The sequence below is a fragment of the Arachis ipaensis genome, chromosome B8 (assembly GCF_059453495.1).
Source record: "Arachis ipaensis isolate K30076 ecotype BB chromosome B8, ASM5945349v1, whole genome shotgun sequence".
NCBI classification, from domain to species: domain Eukaryota; kingdom Viridiplantae; phylum Streptophyta; class Magnoliopsida; order Fabales; family Fabaceae; genus Arachis; species Arachis ipaensis.
In genome coordinates, this window is record NC_142443.1 from 25,041,690 (window position 1) to 25,064,685 (window position 22,996).

Sequence of the window (22,996 nt, forward strand, 5' to 3'; positions counted from 1 at the left end):
GGATGAAGGGAAGGTGTAGCAGAGAGGAGTGAGTTGGCCAGAGCGGATGGCGGTCTGGTAGCACCGTGGAGCTTGCGCCGGCGACAATGGGGGTCACGGCTGTGCTCGTGGCGTTGTGCGAGAGAGAACAGAGAAGAGAGGATTGAGTGGGAGAGAAGGAGAGAGCGAGGGAGGAGGGGCGTTGGAGCGCGCGGCGACGGTGGTGGTGGACGCCGGAGTGCTCGCCGGTTATGGAGAGGGAGGGTGGTTATAGAGGGGGAAAAAGGAAAGACGTTGGAGAAGAAAGGGAGTTGGGGCGCGTCCGCGCTAGGGCTTTCGCATCCCTGGTTAAATGGGATTTTTAAATCCACGCGGGCGCGCACCGTGCGCGTCCGCGTGGGTGACAGAAATAGGGAAGTGGCACGGAGGCGGCATACGCGCCTACGCGTAGATGGAAAAATTGGGGATCGGCGCGAACGCGTACCGTGCGCGTCCGCGTGGGTGTGCTGGGCAAGAGGCACAAAAGAGGCCCAGAGTTGGCACAACTCTCGGGTCCTTTGGCCTGGGTGATGCTAAAACGCATCGACACGCGCGCACTGTGCGCTTGCGCGTGGATGGCTTGAACTTATGGAATGGACGCGGAGGCACCAAGTACGCCAACGCATGGGTAGTGAAACAAGGAGTGGCGCGAACGCGTACAGTGTGCGTCCGCGTGGGTCGGGACACAGAGTTGGCCCAAAAGTGGCACAACTCTCTGGTTCTTGGCCCAGAGTGTCAAAATGCGTAGCCGATGCGCGCGCGCTTTGCGCTTGCGCGTGGCTTTTTTTTTTTTTTTTATGAGTATCAAAGAGAGCTTATAACCTTCCTATCCTCCTCTAAAATTTTAAAACTAGCTAAGGTGCAAAATCAAGCATATTTTTGAGATATAGGGAATTTTTCAAACAAATTGAGGAAACTTGCAAGCCAAGCAAAAACTCAAATTCAAAGAATCATCCCTAATTAAAGCATAAAATGTATAGACACCTTAACAAGCAAAGCGAAATGTACCAAGAAGCAAAGGATTTATATACAATGGAACTCAATTCATTCATTTGTTATATCTACAAGGGAATGGAAAGAGTTTACCATGGTGGGGTGTCTCCCACCAAGCACTTTTGGTTTAGGTCCTTAAGTTGGACATTTGGGGGGCTTCTTGTCAAGGTGGCTTATGTTTGTACCCATCATTGAACCTCCAAGAGTGCTTGTCCTCCAATCGGTTGTCAGAAGTTCCAACCATCTTCAATAAGCTTTGGTGAGGTCCTCTCCAAGACATGAGCTCCCAAAATTGATTTTCATAAGCTAATCCAGGATCCCATATCTTGTCCTCGCACCCATCTTCTAATTGATTGCCTTGACTTTGTCTGGGCGACGAGAAAGCAGAATTCTCATGGAAGCACCAAACTACTCTTCTTGACCCATTTACTTGAGCATTACACCAATCCATGTTCTTCAATTTTGAGCTTTCAACCATAATGAATCTAGATTTACAACGCCAACCACTAAACATCCTTCTCTTTCGCTTAATTCCACAAAGCGCCCTAAGTTGGCCATCCGTCTCAAGTAAACCATACTCAAGTGGGATAATAAAGCTGAGAGTTAGAAGTTTTATCCACTCAAGCGAAGGAATGGATGATGAACTAGGTGAAGGAGTTCCCAAGGGTCTTGATAAAGATGCTCTACTCCCGTCCATCCTCTTCTGGGAAGTTCCACCATTTGGCAAGGTTCTTCAAGTTTCTCCTCATGCCAAGCTTCCTCAAGTTCACATTCTTTTTCACCCATCTCTTCTATCTCCTCCCCATCACTCTCATCATAGATAGGAGGTCTAGTGAAGTCTACCTCCTCATCAAGTGCAAGCATTTTGGGGAAGGACTCTTCAAACTCGAAAGGATCATATGTTGAAGCGGAATCATCATAGATAGGAGGGCTTGTTGCTTGGAACACTTCTTCCATTTCTTCACTTACAATGGGTTTTGAAGGTTGTACATCCTTCTCAACCTTGCTTTCTAATCCACTGGGAGAGGGCTCAACAATATCGTCAAGGGAGTTGATCAATGTGGGCAAAAAATCACTAGTGATGGAATCCACTTCCTGATCATTTCCCTTCAACTTTCCGTTTACTTTTGCAACTTTACTCTCCTTTTTAACGTCCTTTATGAGCTCGACATATCCCAAACATCTATCCACTACTTCCTTTTGCTCGCTAATCTCTATCTTCTCCTCTTGTTGCATTTCTTGCTTCAACTCTTCTTCTTCACCTTGGAGCTTCAAGATTATTCCCTCGCTAGGCTCCTTGCTAGTTTTTCCACATTCAACAATGGGAGTGCTCAGGGTACATGAACCTAGGTGAGATGTTAGGTGATTCACGGCTTCTACCATGCTAGCTACCCTTACTCTTAGCTCCTTAAACTTAGCTTCATCCTCCTTTTGTATCCTTAAGATGCGAGATTCAAGATCTCTTAGTTCTAATATGAAGGCTTCGTCGGGAGGTGGTGGTGAAAGATAGGGTTCAGTGTTTGAGGAAAAATTGTCAATGTTGGAAGGTGGTTCATATTGGAGAAATTCTTGAGGTGGTGTATGCAGAATTTGTGGTTCTTGGGAGTATTGGTATTGGGATGGTGGTTGTTCTAGATGTGATTCAAATGGTGGTTGATATGGTGTGTGTGAGTTATGGTCATATGGAGTTGAATGGTGATATGATGCTTGTGAGTATGGTGTGTGGCTATATTGAGGAATAGGATCACATGCATATGATGATTGTGGTTGACAACCACAATGAGGGTCATCACACACATTGGATTGATACACATTAGGATCAGGATTATACCCATAGGAGTTCGTAGGAGGTTGTTGCCATGAAGGTTGTTCATAAGCTTGAGGTTCCTCCCATCCTTGAATTCCAAACCCTTGATGCATATTCTCATTGGAGCTTTCATTTCCTACAACATAGTTTGAACTACACTCATAGCCAAAAGGATGAGAATTCATAGTGAGAGAGAAAATAAAAATAAAAAAATCAATAAGAAACAAAGAAGATAAAATCCTAACTAGTAAAAACTAGCAAACAAACCAAAATTCAAGTTATTCACAATATATACGATAGCCAATAACATAGCACCATTGTGTTCCCCGGCAACGGCACCATTTTGACGAGCGAATTCTTGTGTTGGTATAGAATTTCACAATTGAAATCTCATTACAAGTATAGTTCTACACCAACAAACAATCCTCCCAATCAAAAATTTGGTTGGTTGTCACAAATAACTAACCCCAATGAAAATTAACCGAAGTATTTGGACTCTGGGTCGTCTCCCTAGGATAACAATGTAATGCTTAGTTGTTGGCTATGAAGGGGTAAAAAGGGGTTTTTTTTGGTTCATGAGATGACAAGAGAATAAATTTAGCAAGTGAATAAAGGAAATAAGATAAAGAACTCTTGGCTAAGACTTGGGTAGTTGAGATCACCATCCTTGTCAACAAACCGAATATTGATAATCATGAGAGGCCAACCTATTAAGTCTACTTCCTAAAAGCTTTAAGTACGTAACGTTTACTCCTAAGCTTGAAGTACGTTAAATAGATTTGATCACATCCACCCTTAAGTCCTAACCTACCTACTAATTAACTTAGTAGTGGGTTAGCGTCAGTGGGTGTCAAATTAATCACCATGGGTTCTTAAATCACCAAATCTATCATACCCAATGACTCAAGGTTGCCCAATTCCCTTGGCTTAGGCCAAGAGTTGACAAAACTACTCAAAAATTAAAGAGAGCATTTCATCAAACACATAGAGTGTAATAAAAGTAAGCATCATAAATTGCAAGAATAACAAAATCTAACAACTATTAAGTCCAAGAAAAGTAAGATCACAACTCAATTCATCAATAAAAAGAACATCAACACTAAATTACATTAAAAATAAATCAAATCCAACATGAGTTCATCATCACAAAAGAGAGCAAAACGAGAAATTAACATCACAATTGAGAAAACCAAGATGTAAGAATGAGAAATTATAAAAGAGACAAGATGAGATCAAGTAATTGAACTTGGATTTAAGATAATCTACCCTAATCCTAACCTAATTCTAGAGAGAAGAGGGAGCTTCTCTCTCTAGAAAACTAACTAAAGGCTCATGTTGGCTAAACTAATTGCTCCCCCTTTGCTTGGACTTCAATTCTGCATGAAATACACTCAGAAACAAGTTGGACTTGGGCCTGGGCAGCTCAGAAATCGCCCCCAGCGTTTTGCCTTCAAGTGGGCCATGTAAGAGTATTGGCGCGTGCGTGCCATGTGCACGTGCGCGTCGATCGAAAATTTCTCCATCCGCGCGGAAACGGCATGTACGCGTGCGCGTCCATGGGCGAGATCTCTTTTGCGCGTGCGCGCCTTGTGCACGCGCGTGTCCTTTGATGCACTCCCAATCTTTGTTTCTTCATGCATTCTCCCCTTTGTATGCTTTTCTACTCACTTCTTCCATCCAATACTTGCCTTATGATCCTGAAATTACTCAACAAACACATCAAGGCATCGAATGGAATTAAAGTAAATTAAAATCACCAATTTTAGGGCCTAAAAAGCATGTTTTTGCATTTAAGCACAATTCAAGGAAGAATTACAAAACCATGCTATTTAATTGAATAAATGTGGAAAAATGGTGATAAAATCCCCAAAATAAGCACAAGATAAATCACGAAATCGGGGTTTATCACCCTGCATCATAGGTTTTTGGTTAAACTCTATTTTTCAAATTCTGTTTAGTCAGTATTGGTTCATTAGTTTGGTTTTAGTTAGTTTAGTTATATTTAATTTTCTATTTTAATAGATTTTAGGTTGTTAAGATAGGTTATGTGTAGATTACTTGGTTCTGAGATTGCTAAAAGTGGTTAGATTGTCTGGTTATGTTGATTCGCTGTGTTACAACTGGTTTCACTGAGATATGGCTATTGGAATTGCTGGATTCTTCTTGATTGTTGCTTGTTTTGTGTTAACTGTTGCTGGGGTGCTTGTTGATTTGGATTTGGGATTGTATGTTTTATGTTTGGTATTGATTTTCGCTTGTTTGCTTAATTTGGCACGCCAAGTGTTCGATAATATGTCTCAAAGAGTTCTAAATGAAGTTTTGGTTCAATCTTTAAAAAACAATGCTTGCTTTTATATGATTAGTGTTATTATGCATTGATGTGAATGTGAATGTTTCTAATTTACCAAGTTTAGTGTGATATGATGGATTGCTCGATTAATTGAGTTTTGAGTATATGTGTTATGAACAATTGCTATGATTAGGTTATTTGAAAATTGAATTTCACTCACATCACATACTCTAAAACTCTTTTTTTGCATAATCCATCACATTACATCAATTCTTGAATGGCCTAAGTGATTATTGAGCTTCTTGTTGATTTTTTCTTATTTTTAACTCGCAAATGTTTTGAAATCATCTTAGGCGTACTAATTAAGTTGAATTTGAACTTTGGAAAGTCTTTTGGATTATTGAACTGAATTACTGAATATTGTTGCTAGAGTTGTTTGAAATTATCTGAATTATGTTGATTCACTATGTTATGACTGGTTTTGCTCTTTGTAGACATGACAACAAATAGAGATGTTGCAGATTAGGCTACTGGTCATGGTCATAGTCGTGGTAGAGTAAGGGCTTCTTCTGGTACTCCTAGGAATTCTGGATCCTCTCCCTCTACTCCAACTACTCTAGTGACGTCCCAAGTTGCGAGTTTATTGGACCAGCCGCTCATCATGGTCCATAACCCCAACTACGTCCCTCAGTCTACAGCGATGCCGCCGCCTCCATCCGCTTAGCAGCCCAATGCCACGGCAACGCCGCCTCCAGCGATGGACACCGCAACCCCAGAATCCTCTCACGAAAGTGAGCCAACTAATGCCCCTCTTCTACCTCCCATTGTACGGTTGACAATTTGTCCTAATGGCAGATCATAGTAAGTATCATTTTAAGTCTTCTATATACTGAAAGTATTTGACTATTGATTCTAGTTTAGTGGATTTAGCATTGTAGGTTTGAACTACTAAAAGTTATTGATATATCGTGATTAGTGATTCTTGATAGTTGATTCTAGTTTTAGTGGATTTAGGATTGTATCTTTGAATTGCTAAAAGTGTTTCATATTTCTTGATTATTGAATTGCTGAAAGTTTTTGATGATTAATTCTAGTTTAGTAGATTTATAGATGTTGATTCTTGATTATTGCATGTTGTTCATTGATTGTTGACATTCGGTGATGTTTAAGTTAATTGTTGATGGATAGAATTTGTGACACATTCCAGTTATAGATGTAACTCTACCAGAATTTCTAAAACAATCTCTATATATATTATGGTTATTTGCTTTTGAAGTTTTAATTTATATTGCCACATTAGTTTGTTTGTGGATTGTTGATAGGTTTTAATTTATGTTCTCAGGAAATGACCAACGTTATCAAGCTGATGTACGACTATCCGTGGCCCAGCTAAAGAAGATCCCCTCTAAGACCAGAGAGCGATGGTTTCAGAAGTGGGTGGTAATTAATTTTTTTTTTTTAGTTTCAAACCTTCTTAGCTAGTTTATTTATATCTTCTATTTTGATTAACTAATTTTAAAATTTCTTTGTACAACTGCACTTTATATGGGACTTTGAGCATGATGTTACCATCAGGAAGATATACGACCATCGAATGGGACGGCGGCTATAACAGATGTTGGAGGATGTTCATGAAGGGCGGGACCACCTCACGACCTGACTCTGCCCGAAAATCAAGAAGGCTCTATTAGTTTACTGAAATATCGATGAAGGGTTCAGGCATCAACGTCTCACAAACAGAGCTAATAGCGCATCGGCCAGGTCATCCAAGTATACTGGCAGCTCAACAACCTTCATGAAGACTAAGGCCAGGCTGGTATGTAGTCATTTTAATGGTTATTAACATAGTTATATTCTTTTAAATATATATCGTTATTGGTGATCCTAATCATATTATTTCAATACAATATGTGTAGACGAAGTCGTTGGATTGCGATGTAACATTGCGGAAACGTTCAAGTACACCCACACTTTGAAGGAGAACAAAGAGAGATTTGCTAAACGGCGGTCTTAGGATCATTATATAAGTAAACATCTGATCTTGTGATATAAAATTAGAGATTAACTGTATAGCTATCGTACTAATCATTATAACATTTGTTACACAGAGTCCTATACGCAGAGACTAGAGGCCGGACATAGCAAGCTCAGCAAAGTGGGGAGGACGCCGATGGCTTTGTTGTTTCAGTCGTCGATCCCGATGCGGTTTAGCGCAAGATCGCCTCAGTGTTGTACAAGAACCGCATATATGGCCTAGGGTCATTCTTCGCCAGTAGCCTCTGTACCTCCACATTAAGTCCATCGTCCGCCTCTACCACCAGTCGAGTCATCGACCCCGAGAATGGCATTGATTTGAAGCTGCAGATGCAGGAGCTCTCCCGTTGTAAACCCCGCTAAAATTATTAAATAATTAGTTAGTAAATCAAATTTTAATTAGAAAAATTAGAAATATAAATCTAATATTAAAATAGGATAGAGCTCTTCAAAATAAGAATTTTGACACCAATTTCAAAGAATTTAGCCCAAGATTAGGCCGAACAGACTGAACCGGTTGAACCGGACCCAAAATGGGCCCAACCGAACCCAACCCATTAAAGAAGACACAGCTTCTTATTTCCCTTCTTCTTCATCATTTACGCTGGGAAACATTTCATGGAGGGAGAAGAACAAGAGCAAACCTAACCCTCATTCATATACTCAAACCACTATAACTTCCTCATCCGAGCTCCGATCGCTGCACCGTTTGCGGCTACGCGTCCAGCGCGTCGAGCTGTACAATTCTATCGGAACAATTTCTTTAGTAAGTCACTCTAGCACTCCAGCCTCTCCTTCCCCTCAATTTTCGAAAATTATGTGTGCCCAGGTTGAGAATTTGTTAATTTTGATTCTCTATGTTCAAATTAGCTTGTGGAGCTTGTTGGCTTTGGCTCTCTTGGTCTGTGTGTACGGTGAGGTTTCTTGCCTTGGCCAAATTTTTGGTTTTGAGTATGTAAATTCTGAATTTTGAATCATATATGCATAATAGGTGTGAACTAGGTGTGTGTATACAAGATTACAAGTTTTGGGATTGAATTGTGGACATTTGAAGGCTTGGTGAAGGATTGACGCCAAGGTCTTGGTGGTTTTTTGAGTTGTGGGGCTGTGTGTATGGCTTAAGTGTTGCCTTGGACTAACGCAGAAATCGGCCAAGGTATGGTTTAGGTTTTACGTATTTAATATATAATGCCCTATGAAAATTTAGGCTAGACGACCCTAGGATAAGTTGAAACATGTAATTATGTTGATGTTTAGTAACTTTGATGGATTTATTAAATGATATTGAGAATGAATAGTGATTGATGATTTTGTTGAAAGTGTGGTGTTGGTATTTGATGATGAATTCAATTGAGTTTGATGGAAGTTGACTTAGTGTATTTGATATAAATTAGCAACTCTTGATGTAAATATTGGGTCATTCATGAGAGTGGTGTGGAGTATTTATTGTTGGTAATTGTTGAATAAAAGGGGTTAAGTGTATATGTTGGTATGTGTGACAAGGGAACTATGTATATACATGAGTATATTTGTCATTGATTTGGGTTGAGGAATTGTGAAGGTGTATGTGTATATGCAGGAAATTATTGAATGATTGAGAATATTGGATGTTGTGTGTAGTAAACTGAATGGAAGGTATGGAGTTGAATATTGGTAGTGCTTTGGTTGTGAAATGTTCAGGTATGGAATAAGGTTTTGGTAAAAATAGAGGTTTGGTAATTTTTGGAAAAAAAACTTATTTTTAATGAACTTCGGTAGTCCATAACTTGAATCTCTAATTTTGGATGAAGATGTGATTTGTTTTAAATCAAAGAAGGTTTGATAAGCTTGAGAACAGTATAAATTTTATGGAAAACCGAATTCTGTAGAGGAAGTTATGGATGCTGGAAATCTTGTGCAAAAAACTGAAAATTTTTAAAGTGCAGCAGAATCAGGATTTCTGGTGTGTGCCTACGCACACTGATGTGCGCACGCACCCAGTAGTAGCAACAACTTCACTTGTGCGTACACACGCCTTTGTGCGCATGCACACCTGGTGTTTTACAGAAAATGTGCGTATGCACGCCATGGTGCGCACGCACGCACTGGGGTACGCTTTATGCTGATGGCGCTCGCATAGGTGAGGCGCACGCACACGCTCTGCTTTTCATAAATTGTGCGCACGTACACTTGTGTGCGTCCGCACACACTCTGTTTTTCCATCACTTGTATTTTTATGATTCAAACATGGTTTCGAACCTCTAAGCCTCTATTTTTATCCTTTTAACCCTAGATCTTACTAGTAAGCTTAGTAATTAGTTGAAGCTAGGAAATTAAGGTAAGTTGGGGATGAAGAAAAGGGTAAATGTGATGAATTATAAGAAGATGATGTGAAAGTTAAATAAATACATGTTGCTATGGCTAAGATGAATGAGTATATGATGAATGTGAATGGTTTGAATATTATGCGGCCTATGAATTTAATGATATCTGAGATACGAGTTTCCCTGGGTAACAGAACCGTGGCTTGCCACCACGTGTTCCAGGTTGAAACTCGATACTTTGTTGACCCTATGTCGTAAGGGTGACCAGGCACGTATAAATTCCCGGGAATGGATATCACCCATTGAGTGAGATATAAATGAATGAATGATTGTATAAATGATGAATGAATGAGAAATCTATGCGCAACGAGGGACAGTCTAAGGTTTTCGAACTTGTCGGGTTAGTTGGATAACCGACAGATGAGCCTCATCAGCCATAGGACAGGCATACATCATGTGCATTCTGTTTGTTTTGTCTGATATGCATTACTTGGGATTGCCTAACTGAATATATAATATGCTAATTGTTATATTTGCTACCTGCACTACCAGTTTTCTACTTGTGCTTGAAATTGTTTGGTTGTTTGTCTCTGCTAAATCATTGGTGATGGAGGAGCAGAGGAAAGGTGGATTGGTTCGGTGGTAAAGTTAAGTTTAAGTAGATAAGTCTTGAATTCCGTAGGACACTGATGCGTAAGCATCTTTCCTATCTTTTCCTAGTGAATTTGCATTCAATTTATTGAGTTTAATCAAGAATTAATTATCTTTTAGCCACTATAGATGCTACTTTGAATCGTGTACAATTCTGTTTATTTTAGGTAGCATTCGGCTGGATTTGATGGAGTTTCCGCAGAAAAAGAGAAGAAGGCGAATGATGCTGTCAACCCTGACCTCTCTGCTCTCAAACCTGAATATCTTGAGCTACAAAAGTCCGATGGACATGATTCTAGTGGAGTTGGAAAGCTAACTTTGTGAGCTTTCCAACAATGTATAATAGTTTATACTTCTTCTCCACCAAGTCAGCAAGGGTAGCGCCTAACTTGAGAATTCTCAAGTTAGGCGCCAAGATAAACTATACTCCATTGACCAAGGCTGCCAAGGTTGCGCCTAACTTGAGATTTCTCAAGTTAGGTGCCAGGATGAAAGAGAAGCGTCCAAGAAGTTCTGCCTAGGCTGTGCCTAACTCAAGTTAGGTACAATGCACAACAATAACACGCCAGTAATGTTCATTCACTTCAAGTAAGGCACAACTTCCTCCAAGTTAGGCACAACACACAAGGAGGGACCACACTTCAAGTAAGGTGCATGATTCCCTCAAGTAAGGCACCAATGTCAAGCCTTCCATGCCATTCTTTGTTGCCCACATTCCAAGTAAGGCGCAACAATGTTCAAGTAAGGCGCAGCTCACTCTCAAGTTGGGCGTGAGTTATTAATGATTCAAGTGGTCCCCAGCTCTCCTCAAACCCAGCACGCAATCTCCTATTTATTCTGATTAAGCTTAATTTTTATTTTAAAATAGGAAAAGATATTATTTAGTTTTAGAAATTATAATTTACATTAATTAAGATTAGATATAAAAGGGAAAAAGAATCAGCCCTTCGGGCTTTCTCTTCTTCTCTTCCTCATTCCGCACTTTACAGTTTTTCAGAATCCTAGTTTTCTCTCTGAACCATGAGCAACTAAACCTCCATTGTTAAGGTTATGAGCTTTGTCTATTGTATGGATTCATACTATTATTTTTCTATTTTAATTCATGTACTGATTTATAATTCAAGAATTGTTTTCGTTCTTTATCTTATGAATTTGGGTGGAACGGAAGTATGACCCTTGTTCTATTTGAGTTCTTGTATAACTTGGAAAAGCTCTTTACTTGAACAACAGCTTGAAAACATATTCTCCTAAATTTCTAATTATCTGGACTTAACGGGATACGTGACATATAATCCTCTTATATTTGGGTAATTAGGGTTTTTGTGGCGTATAAACTAGAATTGAACTTCACCATCTAATTGGAATTAAGTGACCAAGGAATTGGCGGTTGATGAATTTTAGAGGAGACTAAAAAGGTCTAAGGAATTAGGGTTTAGTCACATATGGTTTGTCATGAATTGAATCTTGCATGATTAAAATAGTTAGTAAGAAAAGTCAATCCAGAAAATAGATAACTCTGAAGCCTTAACTGTTTCTCCATATATTATTCACTACTTGTTTACTGCTTGCTTTTTTGATTTTTTGAATTTACTGTTAATACGTTTGAACTCTCAAAACATCATTTTCTGTTAGTCTAACTAAATAAAACACATAACCATTGTTGCTTAGTCCATCAATCCTCGTGAGATAGACCCTCATTCACTTGAGGTACTACTTGTAATGTTTATATGCAGAAAAAGCTCAAAACTATATATGTATGCAAAATTGACATATAAACTCATTTTGCACAACCTCACAAACTTTCCTTTCAAAAACCAAGAAATTAAAATGGGACACTAAGATGAACAAGCAAGGTTGGAATATCATCATATCTAGAATATCATTAACTATGTGGATCAATTAACTAGCTACACAAAAGAAAATATAACAAACACCACAAATAAACAATAATTACAGCTGATTCTTAAATACTTGATATTAGTCCTTTGAAGATCTCACCTGTACTTTGACCCATCAGCCAAATAAGCTCCATAGCTCCCCCACTGAACCTGCGATTAGAATAGGGCATTTATTGAAGATTCTACCATCAACATCGATAGCCGAAGAGCATGCAGCACATCTTTCATGGTACACATCTCTGGCCTCCCGAGCAATTTCAACACTTTTTCTGATCAAGTCTTCACTTTCTTTGTCAGAAATGCCTTTTGCTTTAAAGCCTTGAATAGTGGCCTACGCGGCGCGTGCACAAAAGAAAAAAAAAACACACACACACACACTCAACTTCAGCCATAGCAAGAAACAAAGAAATAAAAATCCATATCGCATCCTTAGCAAAATGGAATTCTGACCTGATAAGATGCTGTGATTATAATATCTGCACCATTTTCCAGGTAATCAAGGTGCACCTATTCAACCCAGCAAGCCAATCACGATATCAATTTTACAGTAATATAACGAAGCAACTCCAGGTTCATTCAATCCCAATATCACAATTTGTAAAATGCAACGTAAAAGAATAAAATAAAATAAATAAAACTATACATAAATTTCACACACATGGATTAGTAATATTTTGATGATACACTTTATCAGAGAGACAATGAAAAAACCCTAAAGGATCCAAATTGAAATGAAGAGTACCTCGCGAATGAGGGGAGGGGAGGAAAGGAGGCATTTGGCGCTCCAAAGAGGATCGTTGAGATCGGCGCCCTTACGCTCCAGCTCCATCGCAAGTCTGCCGTCGATGACTACTGTACCACCAGTGGTGCGGAGAAAATCCTTCATCAACGACGAAGACATTAATTTAGAAATGCAATGATGACACTCGTTGCCAGATACAGGTATCGAGATAGATAGATACTTAAGTCAAAATCAAAGAAAACGAAAGCTGAAGATTTGAAGAGGCTTTAAGCATCTTTTCTATTTGAAGTTCGAAAATGATGGTCATTAGTCATTTATCGAGTAAACGTAATAGTAGCTTCTATATTTTAGGGTGTTAAATAACTATTTTGGTAAAAATATAAATTTTTAATATAAAGTGGTAAAACGAATTTTTAAAAATTTATATTTCTACCAAAATTTTTGTACAAAACTAGGGTTTCACTTTCTCAGAAAAATAAAATTTCATTTTCCCTCATCCTTGTCAATCTTACTGGGTGTCATCTCTCTTTCGCAATCAAATCTTGTTCTAGATCAAAACATTTCTGCCTTCTCCGATCTTTACTTTTCGTGGCGGTGGCATTGGCGTCGGCCACCCAACGTGCAGAGGCTGTGCTGTTCTCTCGTGTGCTCGGCAACTAACTAGCTCTATCGTCCAAGAGTGGTTGGTTCCAATTTTCATTCTTTTAGTTATTATCTTATTTTGATTGAGCGTATACATGTATTTTGGAGTGTTAAGTATTGACGTTATGTTTATTTGTTGAATTTCTATTGAATTTGCTGAATTAATTGCATGCCTTATGAGCATAGTTCTAAAAACCAGACCGGACCAACCGGTTCAATCAGGATCCGGCAATAAAAACGGTCCAATCTACTACTTATAGCTGCTGACGAGAAAACCGGTGGAAATCGTCAAACCGGCCGGTTAGACCGGACTGGTAGCAGGCCGGCCAGTCCGGTTCAAATAAAACGGCGTCGTTTCGTTTATTTGGAAACAAAAAAACCAAAACAAGCAGAACCATTCATGAAAACCCCCCCCCCCCCTTCTCTCTTCTTCCCCCAATGATTCGTGCACTCCCTGGAGACCGCTGAAGCAAAGAAAAACCCTAGCCCTTCATCGCCGCCGCCGTCCTGAGGTCCTCAGCGCTGCCGCTGCTTCCTCTTTCCCGTGTCGTTTTCATCTTCGCTGGCACGTCGTTTCATCTTCCTCTTCCCCAGGTAGCTCGGCACGTCGTTTTCATCTTCTCGGCACGGAACCCAGGTTAGTAGCCCTGCTTTCATTCTTCGCCTCCGCTTCTTCCTTTTAATTTCTGAATGTTTGGTCTTCTTCGTTTGAAGTTCTGAAATTGTTGTTCAATTTTTGTTCCATTTTTCTTGTAATGTTTTGTAAATTGTAATTGCCTGCTGCTGATGGATCTGTCTTGTATTTGCTGGTTGCTGATGGCGGTCAAATCTTTTTTCAAATTTATTGATGGCTTGATGGCTCTGTTAGTCTGTTGCTTTCAATTCTTTGCTCTGTTACTGATGGCTCGATGGGCTCTGTTAGTTGCTGATGGCTCTTAATTTTTTTGTTCAAATTTACTGATGGCTTTGTTTGTAGTTGCTGGTTTTGCTGGGTGAAGGTTTAGTGTTTTGGAATGTTTTATAATGTGCTAATGTTTGTAATTGCTGGCTTTGTTTGTAATTGCTGGGTGAAGGTTTTAGTGTTTTGTGATGATTGGTTAATGTTTTGGTTTAGTGTTCTCTCTTTTTCAGATTTCCCTTCTCCCTGTATTTTTGCGTGTTGCTGAATTGGTAATCAATAAATTTGCCTTTTTGCTGTAAATCGGGACTTTACTAAGATTTGTTAAATTTTTTGCTGTAACTTGAATTTGTTGCTTCCCAGTCACAGAATCAGAACAGAATGCTCAGTCAGTGCTTGATTGATTGGCTTTGCTCACTGATTGTATTTGATGATAAATTTTAAATTGATAACTTTTAAATTTTAAATTTGCGCTGCCTATGTTACTGATTCACTGTTCTTTCGGTGCTTTTTGTTGTTGTTAATCATTGTGATGAGCTTTGTTAAAATTTGCACTGCCTATATTACTGATTCACTGTTCCTTCAGTGCTTTTTGTTGTTGTTAATCATTGTGATGAGCTTTGTTAAAATTTGCACTGCCTATGTTACTGATTCACGGATTCATCCCTCTTGTCATCATCATCGCATGAACTCCGAACTAAAACCCCAACTCTCTGGATAAAATTGTAACGAAAGCTGATTGGGACTTTTTCTTCTACTTAAGGTATGAATCAGAATGATGAGGCCAAGTTGTGAATGCACAAGTGTCAACGGACTATAATATATATTGAGTTTGTGACATTAGAAGGGTGTAATAATAACAATAATGGAGTCATGTTATTTGAATATTGAGGTTTAACATTTAAACTCTCAGCTTCTCAGCCCTGTTTGATTCTTCGTCTCAGGCAATTGAATCGAATCAATCAGGCCTTCCTTTTCTTTTTCTTTTAGTTGATTCTTAATTTTTCTAATATATGTAGCTTTCTGAATCAAGTGGATCAGATTATGTAGTTTTCTTGATTTGGGATATTTTCGGAGACGCATTAGAAGAGTTATTTTATTATTATGTTTGCTATAAAAATATTCACATGTTGTGTATGCTTGTGATTGTTTCGGTGTTTACATTTTCTTTCCAAGTCACTTGCTATGGTTGTCTTTGAGTTAAGGCTTTGTATGTGTGTGTGAGAACATGTGATAATGTTGAATGCTGTTGCATCTAATAGGAGTTCTTGTAGTACCCTCATCTTTGGTCCTTTGTAATTTATTTATTATTTTATTCTAAAACGGTTTTTTCGGTTGAACCATCAGTTAGACCGGTTGAACCAATAAACCAGTAAACCAGTGGTTAAAACGGTTTAATGACCGGTCCGGTTTTCAGAACACTGCTTATTAGTAGAAAATTGCTTAGATTGATTAGATTTTATAACTTATTACATGTCTAATTTTTCTGCAATTTTTTTCGCCTATACGTGTATTTTTTAGGTAATCCACCATTTCCCGCGACATCATAAGCTATATTCTATGGCGGATTTTTGGCTCGCCACCATGAGCTGCCACCTGCAATAACCTCCAAGTTGATTCATAGTTATTTGTTTTCATTGTTATTCATTCAATTATGTCTCACCAATGGTTTCCTCTCTTTTGTTTTTGGGTCATATGACCAGCTGCACAGATGGATTTGGAGACTGAAAACAGATTAGCTGCTATGCTTATGAGGGAAGCAGCTGAATTGCGGCGACAGTCTGAACAGGAAGGTGTTCTGGCTTATCTTCATAAGCCTAATGTAAGGACTCGGCCAAATTCACGTTTCCTCACTGCTACTGTACGTGGGGTACAACAAGGTTGTTTCTTAGTCACAAATTTTAGATAGAACTTGGTTATTTTTGTTCTAGATTATCTTATGTTTAAGGTCTGTTCTTTCAAGGAAGTTATATTATTATGCATGAAAGAATGTCTGTATATCTGATCCAGTGGGACTTTTCCTGTTTGTAGTAGAAAGTTTATCTATTTATCTAAGTTTAACTTAATGTTACACAATTAAATAACTTTTATTGGACTACTTTTTTATAAAAGCTATCATCGGATTAGAAGCTTATATATTATAGATCATGTATATGAAAATTTCATCTCAATTCAGAGTCATTTGATATACCTTTTTATAGATAAAAATTGGCAATAATATAAAAATTTAAAACACACATGCCTATGGATTGTTACAATATAGTCTTATTGATGTATATTTACAAAACTTGGTACAAATGATCTCTCTCTCTCTCTCTCTCTCTATATATATATATATATATGCCTTTGTCAAAATCCTGATCATCCTACATTCCTCTAACCTCCATATCACCTATGGCAGTTTTGAGATCAGCCATGATACAGTGACATTTGATATTGATGACTGTGTTCCTTATTATCTATGGATATTTCTTAGGTATAGAACATTATGGTATGCCAACCCCATCATGTGGGATAAGGCTTAATTTCTGTTGTATCAATACAGCTTTGTTGTTAATGCATTTAACCATGTTGAAACTTCATTTATTGAGGGTCTAGATAATAAAATGGCCATTCCCCTCTTGTCTGTGCAGTGTTTTACATGAGCACCATTGATGTCTGTGTTTGTGCTATAATTTATGTCAATTGTTTATTATTTTTTTTTCATATCAGCAAATCGAGCTGTGGAAGTGAATGAGATGTGGCGAGTGCGACAGAAAGAATTGGAACTTGATAAACAGGCTAAAGGCACCACGAAAGATAAAAGCAGTGGTTACAAAAGCCACACGGATCGTGACTCATCAGGAAGCCCTAGAAGATATGCTGCTTTTGATAATAGCTTGAATGCCTCTTCTTCATGTTCAAGTAAAAGAAAATGGGATAAGTGTGGATCAAAAGATAAAGGAAGTTCTGACAAACACTACAAGGATATTAGTAATAATGACCCATCAAGAAGCATGAGTAGACATGGCAATTTTCAAGAACCAGAGTATAATCCAGAACCAGAAGGTATAAGGGATGAAGAGATGGAAGAGTTTCTTCATACGAGGTATTACTACCTTGTATTCTGATGTGTCATTTACACTTGTCTTCATTTTTGTTTAAGAAACATTAGTTTGGTGCAGGAAAAAGCGAGGCAGAGGTGGCATCGGTCCCAGAATGGATGAGACTGGGCCTTACCTTCCGCCTCATCCAGATAGGGAAGCTAGTCCTACACCGGATGCAAGGGAGCACCGTCTTATTTATGGTCTTGAGAGGCCGTCATCAGGGAAGTCGAATGAATCTTCAGAAGAGGAGCTTCACGATAAAAGGCTGAAAAAGCGAAGAAAGTCTCACTCTGGCAACTCAGACAAGGAGCACTCTAACTCTAAGAAGGATAGGTCCAAAGAAAAATCAAAGCACAAGAAAAAGGAGAAAAAAAGAAAACACCGTCACTAAGAACTTTTGTGGAATTTGATATTCACTGTAGGTAACTTAAGAATATTTGCAAAACTAACATTTTTACTTTGTACATATATTGCGTAAGATCAAAGGTGTGGGGTAAATTTATCATATACAAATTGAATAGTAGTAAAGTTGAATAGTAGTAAGCTAGGTAAATGCAATTTGGCAAGCATGGATGAGATCTATGCCTACAAAAAGTTACAGCAACTTTTAGTTGGCAAAGTATTGACAAATGAAATTCATGTAGAGGTTTGTGGAAATTTTATCTCATGAAATCCAATCAGATTTAACATCATAATATCCATCCAAATTTCATTCTTTTCGTTGAAACTAGCAAGCTACTTTGCGCGGATCTCATATTGAACACAAAATATTTAACTCTCTATAGAAATTTTCTTAGTTAAATTAAAAAATCGTTATTTCCAAAAGCAAAACTAAAACAACATTAAAACGAAATAAATTGTTTTTTTGAAAGTGGGAAAATCAGATGTATTTTATTTGATTATGGTTAGAATTGTGTGAATTCTACGCATCTGTATCATTTCTTTTTTACGTATTTATTTCAGTTTTTATTTTTTAATGACAATTTTATAAAAAGTTATTTGTATAGAAAAATAGTGACAATATTTATAGAACTAAAACTATATTTCTCACCCTTCTTTTTCCTGTGTTACTTTCAAGAGTTAATCAATACCATTCTCCTAAAGAGCGATAAAAAGAAAACAAAATAATAAAATAAAACACTACATAGGCAACCATTTTTAACTTCATTGGGAGATAGTTCTCAAAATAGTATAATCAGTACATAATTCTCCAACCTACTTGCACCTCATGTTAATTACTAACCATTTTTCCATTTGACAAAATCATAGTATTTATAGAAAGAAATTTAAAAAATCCATTATCTAACAAAATCTTGAGAAACAGCCACTGTTGGGTTGCTACCTCCTAAAAAAGTATATGATCCAAACTTCATGACCATGATGGAATCTCAAATTAACCAAGCCATATGTGGTGTCTCATTTTCCCATTTCACTAACTGTTGACATGAAAATCAGATTGGTTTGCACATTGGCCTCCTCAGCGGACATTCTCTTGCAAGATTTTCTGATCAGATGCTTCAGAGTCCTCTGCAAGATTCACTGATCGACTAACTGAGAGTGTGGTGTATATCCCTTTGATAGTAGCCGGGGTTGTTCTACAACAACCACCCACAAGGGAAGCCCCTGACTCAATCCAGTTGTTCACATATGTGACAAAATCTTCATCTGTAACCCCTGTATTTTTCTATAACAAAAACAACCTAACATCAGTGTTACATTATTCAAAAGGAATTCAGAATACAAATTTGTGTAGCAACATAGGAATCCTCTTCCTATAACTTGAAAAAACAATAATAAGAAACAAACCCAACGGATGAAATGAACTTACCACCCACTTCTTTTGGATACCATCGTAAGTTTCCCCGCTGTTTGGATATATAACAATTGGTTTTGTAGTCACCTAAAGAAATTATACACAAATCAAGGATAAGTGTTCCACAAAGATAGATGCCCCATAACAGTCATAAGTCAATGGCATCAAGCATAGTTTCTTACATGGAAGTAACACATCAAGGCAAGGAAATAAACTGTTATTTTGAGAACAAATTGTTGTACATGAATATGAAAAGTGTGCCAGCATATGGGTTAAGTTCTATAGCTAAAGAAGTCTCCATGCATACAAGTGATCTTCATTTTTGTTTCCCGAAAAAAAGCAGCAATTGAACATATTATGCAGCTACTGAATCTATACAGATAGTGCTTATTATCCATCCATATGGTTCATAAAATGGAAAAAAACCAGGCAAGGTAGATGTTTACACTTAAAATAAGAAAAGTTTAAGTCCATCAGGCATCGACCGAACCAGCACACATCATAGTCAGTCGGAAAAGCGAGAACATGAGGTTCTACCTGCTTAACATATACTATCAGGTCATGTATAAATCTGGGCGGGGTACAGTTGATCCCAACAGCAACAACCTTGCTGCATGATTCAGCAATAGAAATGCACTCCTCCAAAGAATCACCACTAACAACATTAATTCCATCCTTGGAGTTAAAACAAAACCATGCTGGAATACTTATGTCCTCTTCTTTTAGAAGCTCTGAATAAGCCTGCTTGGTCAATGAATAATAATATAGTTAGGGAGACTCAAGAGTTAAGGGCTAAACTGAATACTCTATGTGTACTAGTGGAGTTTTGCAAATTTTAAAGGTTCAAGTGTATTATTTCCCATTAGCCATCAGTCCTTAGATACTTTCTGCTGTAGAAAATCAGTTGATTCAATATGTCCTAGTGTTTTCCTCATCATATGAAGTTACTTGACTAGCAATTTACTCATTCAAAAAGGGAATAGAAACACTAGGATAGAAATGTAATGCTTCCTTCTTCAAGAATGTAAGTTTAAAGGCCAAAATAAGTTGGGAACGGTAGTTAAGGAACAGAAAGATCATATCAACTGAGAAGATAGAAATGGAAGAACAAAAGCCTTGATTATGAGGTAGCTGCACCTATATACTAGTGGAAATATCACCAGCAGTTGATTTTTCCTTTCCCTTATCCTGGCAAGTGATAACATTGTATGACAGCCTACTAGGTCTACTACTGGTTGCAGTTCAAAGAAAACATTTACTTATTTAGGCAAGTGATTGACAATGAGGCTTTATATCTATATGACTATATCTATATAATAGAGAAAGTATAACTCGAGTTGCAACAAGTCTCTACAGGACTTAGAGTGCTGATCTAAACATCTGAACATATAGCAGAAATTCTATACAAACAATTTCAATTCCTCTGTTCATATATCAATGGTTTTGGTAACTCAAGGTAACACTGAATAAAAGCAAATCAGCAAAGTTGAGTTAAACTATCGTAACAGAGACACTCTTTCACTTATCAAGAATAATAAGATTTTAGCAATAAGAATGACTAAACCATTTAAATACCTTAGCTTCAAGCTTATTTGGCACTGTTTCAAATGCGAGGAGATCAGCACCAGAATCTGCTAAAATTTGAACTCTTCTCCGATGAAAATCTTTGAGACATTTCAAGGTTATAGCATCACCATAATCCCCACTGTTAGGAACAAAATATGAAAATATTGCTGAGATTACCATGAAAATATAACAAACTTCAATATTTGTAATGTTTATATGCAGAAAAAACTCAAAACTATATATGCATGCAAAATTGACATATAAACTCATTTCGCACAACCTCACAAACTTTCCCCTTTCAAAAACCAAGAGATTAAACTGGGACACCAAGATGAACAAGCAACGTTGGAATATCATTATATCTAGAATATCATTAACTATGTTGATCAATTAACTGGCTACACAAAACAAAATATAACAAACACCACAAGTAAACAACAATTACAGCTGATTCTTAAATACTTGATATTAGTCCTTTGAAGATCTCACCTGTACTCTGACCCATCAGCCAAATAAGCTCCATAGCTCCCCACTGAACCTGCGATTAGAATAGGGCGTTTCTTGAAGATTCTACCATCAGCATCGATACCCGAAGAGCATGCAGCACATCTTTCATAGTACACATCTCTAGCCTCCCGAGCAATTTCAACACTTCTTCTGATCAAGTCTTCACTTTCTTTGTCAGAAAGGCCTTTTGCTTTAAAGCCTTGAATAGTGGCCTACGCCGCGCGTGCAGAAAAGAAAAAAAAAACACACACACACACTCAACTTCAGCCATAGCAAGAAACAAAGAAATAAAAATCCATATCTCATCCTTAGTAAAATGGAATTCTGACCTGATAAGATGCTGTGATTATAATATCTGCACCATTTTCAAGGTAATCAAGGTGCACCTATTCAACCCAACAAGCCAATCACGATATCAATTTTACAATAATATAACGAAGCAACTCCAGGTTCATTCAATCCCAATATCACAATTTGTAAAATGCAACGTAAAAGAATAAAATAAAATAAATAAAACTATACATATATTTCACACACATGGATTAGTAATATTTTGATGATACACTTTATCAGAGAGACAATGAAGAAACCCTAAAGAATCCAAATTGAAATGAAGACTACCTCGCGAATGAGGTGAGGGGAGGAAAGGAGGCATTTGGCGCTCCAAAGAGGATCGTTGAGGTCGGCGCCCTTACGCTCCAGCTCCGTCGCAAGTCCGCCGTCGATGACTGCCGTACCACCGGTGGTGCGGAGAAAATCCTTCATCAACGACGAAGACATTAATTTAGAAATGCAATGATGACACTCGTTTTATCGCTCTTTAGGAGAATGGTATTGATTAACTCTGAAAGTAACACTTGTATATGATAATTTTACCTACACCTTTGATCTTACGCAATATATGTACAAAGTAAAAATGTTAGTTTTCCAAATATTCGTAAGTTACCTACAGTGAATATCAAATTCCACAAAAGTTCTTAGTGACGCTGTTTTCTTTTTTTCTCCTTTTTCTTGTGCTTTGATTTTTCTTTGGACCTGTGCTTCTTAGAGTTAGAGTGCTCCTTGTCTGAGTTGCCAGAGTGAGACTTTCTTCGCTTTTTCAGCCTTTTATCGTGAAGCTCCTCTTCTGAAGATTCATTCGACTTCCCTGATGACGGCCTCTCGACCATAAATAAGACGGCTCTCCCTTGCATCCGGTGTAGGACTAGCTTCCCCATCTGGATGGGGCGGAAGGTAAGGCCCAGTCTCATCTATTCTGGGACCGATGCCACCTCTGCCTCGCTTTTTTCTGCACCAAACTAATGTTTCTTAAACAAAAATGAAGACAAGTGTAAATGACACATCAGAATACAAGAGAAAGTAGTAATACCTCGTATGAAGAAACTCTTCCATCTCTTCATCCCTTATACCTTCTGGTTCTGGATTATACTCTGGTTCTTGAAAATTGCCATGTCTACTCATGCTTCTTGATGGGTCACTATTACCAATATCCTTGTAGTGTTTGTCAGAATATTTTTGCGAATGCTTATAAAGCCATCACTTTGGGACTTGGATGCAATGCGAAAACCAGGTCATCTATAAAGTTAAATTTGTAAGTTTTGGTCAACTATAAAATCAATATAAATGATTTACAAAATTCTAATATTAAACTCTTAATACATTGCAATTCTTGAAGAATAAATATCTTGTTAAATTCAAGTATTCTGTTTATGTTTCAAAAAATTTTTGAATTCACTAGTTATAGTGTT

The 22,996-nt window shown here is 37.8% G+C and overlaps 2 protein-coding genes and 1 pseudogene across 5 annotated transcripts; 1 reads left to right on the plus strand and 2 right to left on the minus strand.

Annotated features, from left to right (window-relative positions):
• Positions 1-3,900: 3,900 nt before the first annotated feature.
• On the minus strand, positions 3,901-13,045 carry LOC107612842 (selenocysteine methyltransferase-like; annotated as a pseudogene). The gene is made up of 3 exons (XR_015896745.1): positions 12,737-13,045; positions 12,445-12,501; positions 3,901-12,325 (listed from the first exon to the last, which is right to left on the minus strand). The product of XR_015896745.1 is annotated as a selenocysteine methyltransferase-like (transcript).
• A 158-nt stretch (positions 13,046-13,203) lies between these two features.
• On the plus strand, positions 13,204-18,057 carry LOC107612841 (uncharacterized). 3 transcript variants are annotated; one of them, XM_088497336.1, is made up of 5 exons: positions 13,210-13,418; positions 13,565-14,015; positions 15,980-16,156; positions 16,989-17,364; positions 17,441-18,057. In XM_088497336.1, exons 3-5 carry the CDS (start codon positions 15,988-15,990, stop codon positions 17,751-17,753), a joined length of 858 nt encoding a protein of 285 aa, XP_088353462.1. In that variant the 5' UTR covers positions 13,210-13,418; positions 13,565-14,015; positions 15,980-15,987; the 3' UTR covers positions 17,754-18,057. The 3 variants fall into 3 exon arrangements, with proteins under 3 accessions (XP_020964781.1, XP_088353463.1, XP_088353462.1); XM_021109122.2 differs by having other exon boundaries at positions 13,204-14,015; positions 16,989-17,324; XM_088497337.1 differs by lacking the exon at positions 13,565-14,015 and having other exon boundaries at positions 13,208-13,558; positions 15,733-16,156.
• A 450-nt stretch (positions 18,058-18,507) lies between these two features.
• Positions 18,508-22,117, minus strand: LOC107610739 (selenocysteine methyltransferase-like). Its single transcript, XM_088497636.1, has 7 exons — positions 21,870-22,117; positions 21,578-21,634; positions 21,231-21,460; positions 20,751-20,880; positions 19,713-19,916; positions 19,191-19,262; positions 18,508-19,046 (listed from the first exon to the last, which is right to left on the minus strand). Exons 1-7 carry the CDS (start codon positions 22,026-22,028, stop codon positions 18,840-18,842), a joined length of 1,059 nt encoding a protein of 352 aa, XP_088353762.1. The 5' UTR covers positions 22,029-22,117; the 3' UTR covers positions 18,508-18,839.
• Positions 22,118-22,996: the final 879 nt, after the last annotated feature.

Coding starts and splice junctions, on each gene's coding strand:
- LOC107612841 (XM_088497337.1), top strand. CDS start 15,988: ATGGATTTGGAGACTGAAAACAGATTAGCTGCTATGCTTATGAGGGAA. Junction 16,157..16,988: donor TGTACGTGGGGTACAACAAG/GTTGTTTCTTAG, acceptor TTTTCATATCAG/CAAATCGAGCTGTGGAAGTG. Junction 17,365..17,440: donor GAAGAGTTTCTTCATACGAG/GTATTACTACCT, acceptor AGTTTGGTGCAG/GAAAAAGCGAGGCAGAGGTG.
- LOC107610739 (XM_088497636.1), bottom strand. CDS start 22,028: ATGTCTTCGTCGTTGATGAAGGATTTTCTCCGCACCACCGGTGGTACG. Junction 21,635..21,869: donor CCCCTCACCTCATTCGCGAG/GTAGTCTTCATT, acceptor TGGGTTGAATAG/GTGCACCTTGATTACCTTGA. Junction 19,047..19,190: donor GTATCCAAAAGAAGTGGGTG/GTAAGTTCATTT, acceptor TTTTTGTTATAG/AAAAATACAGGGGTTACAGA.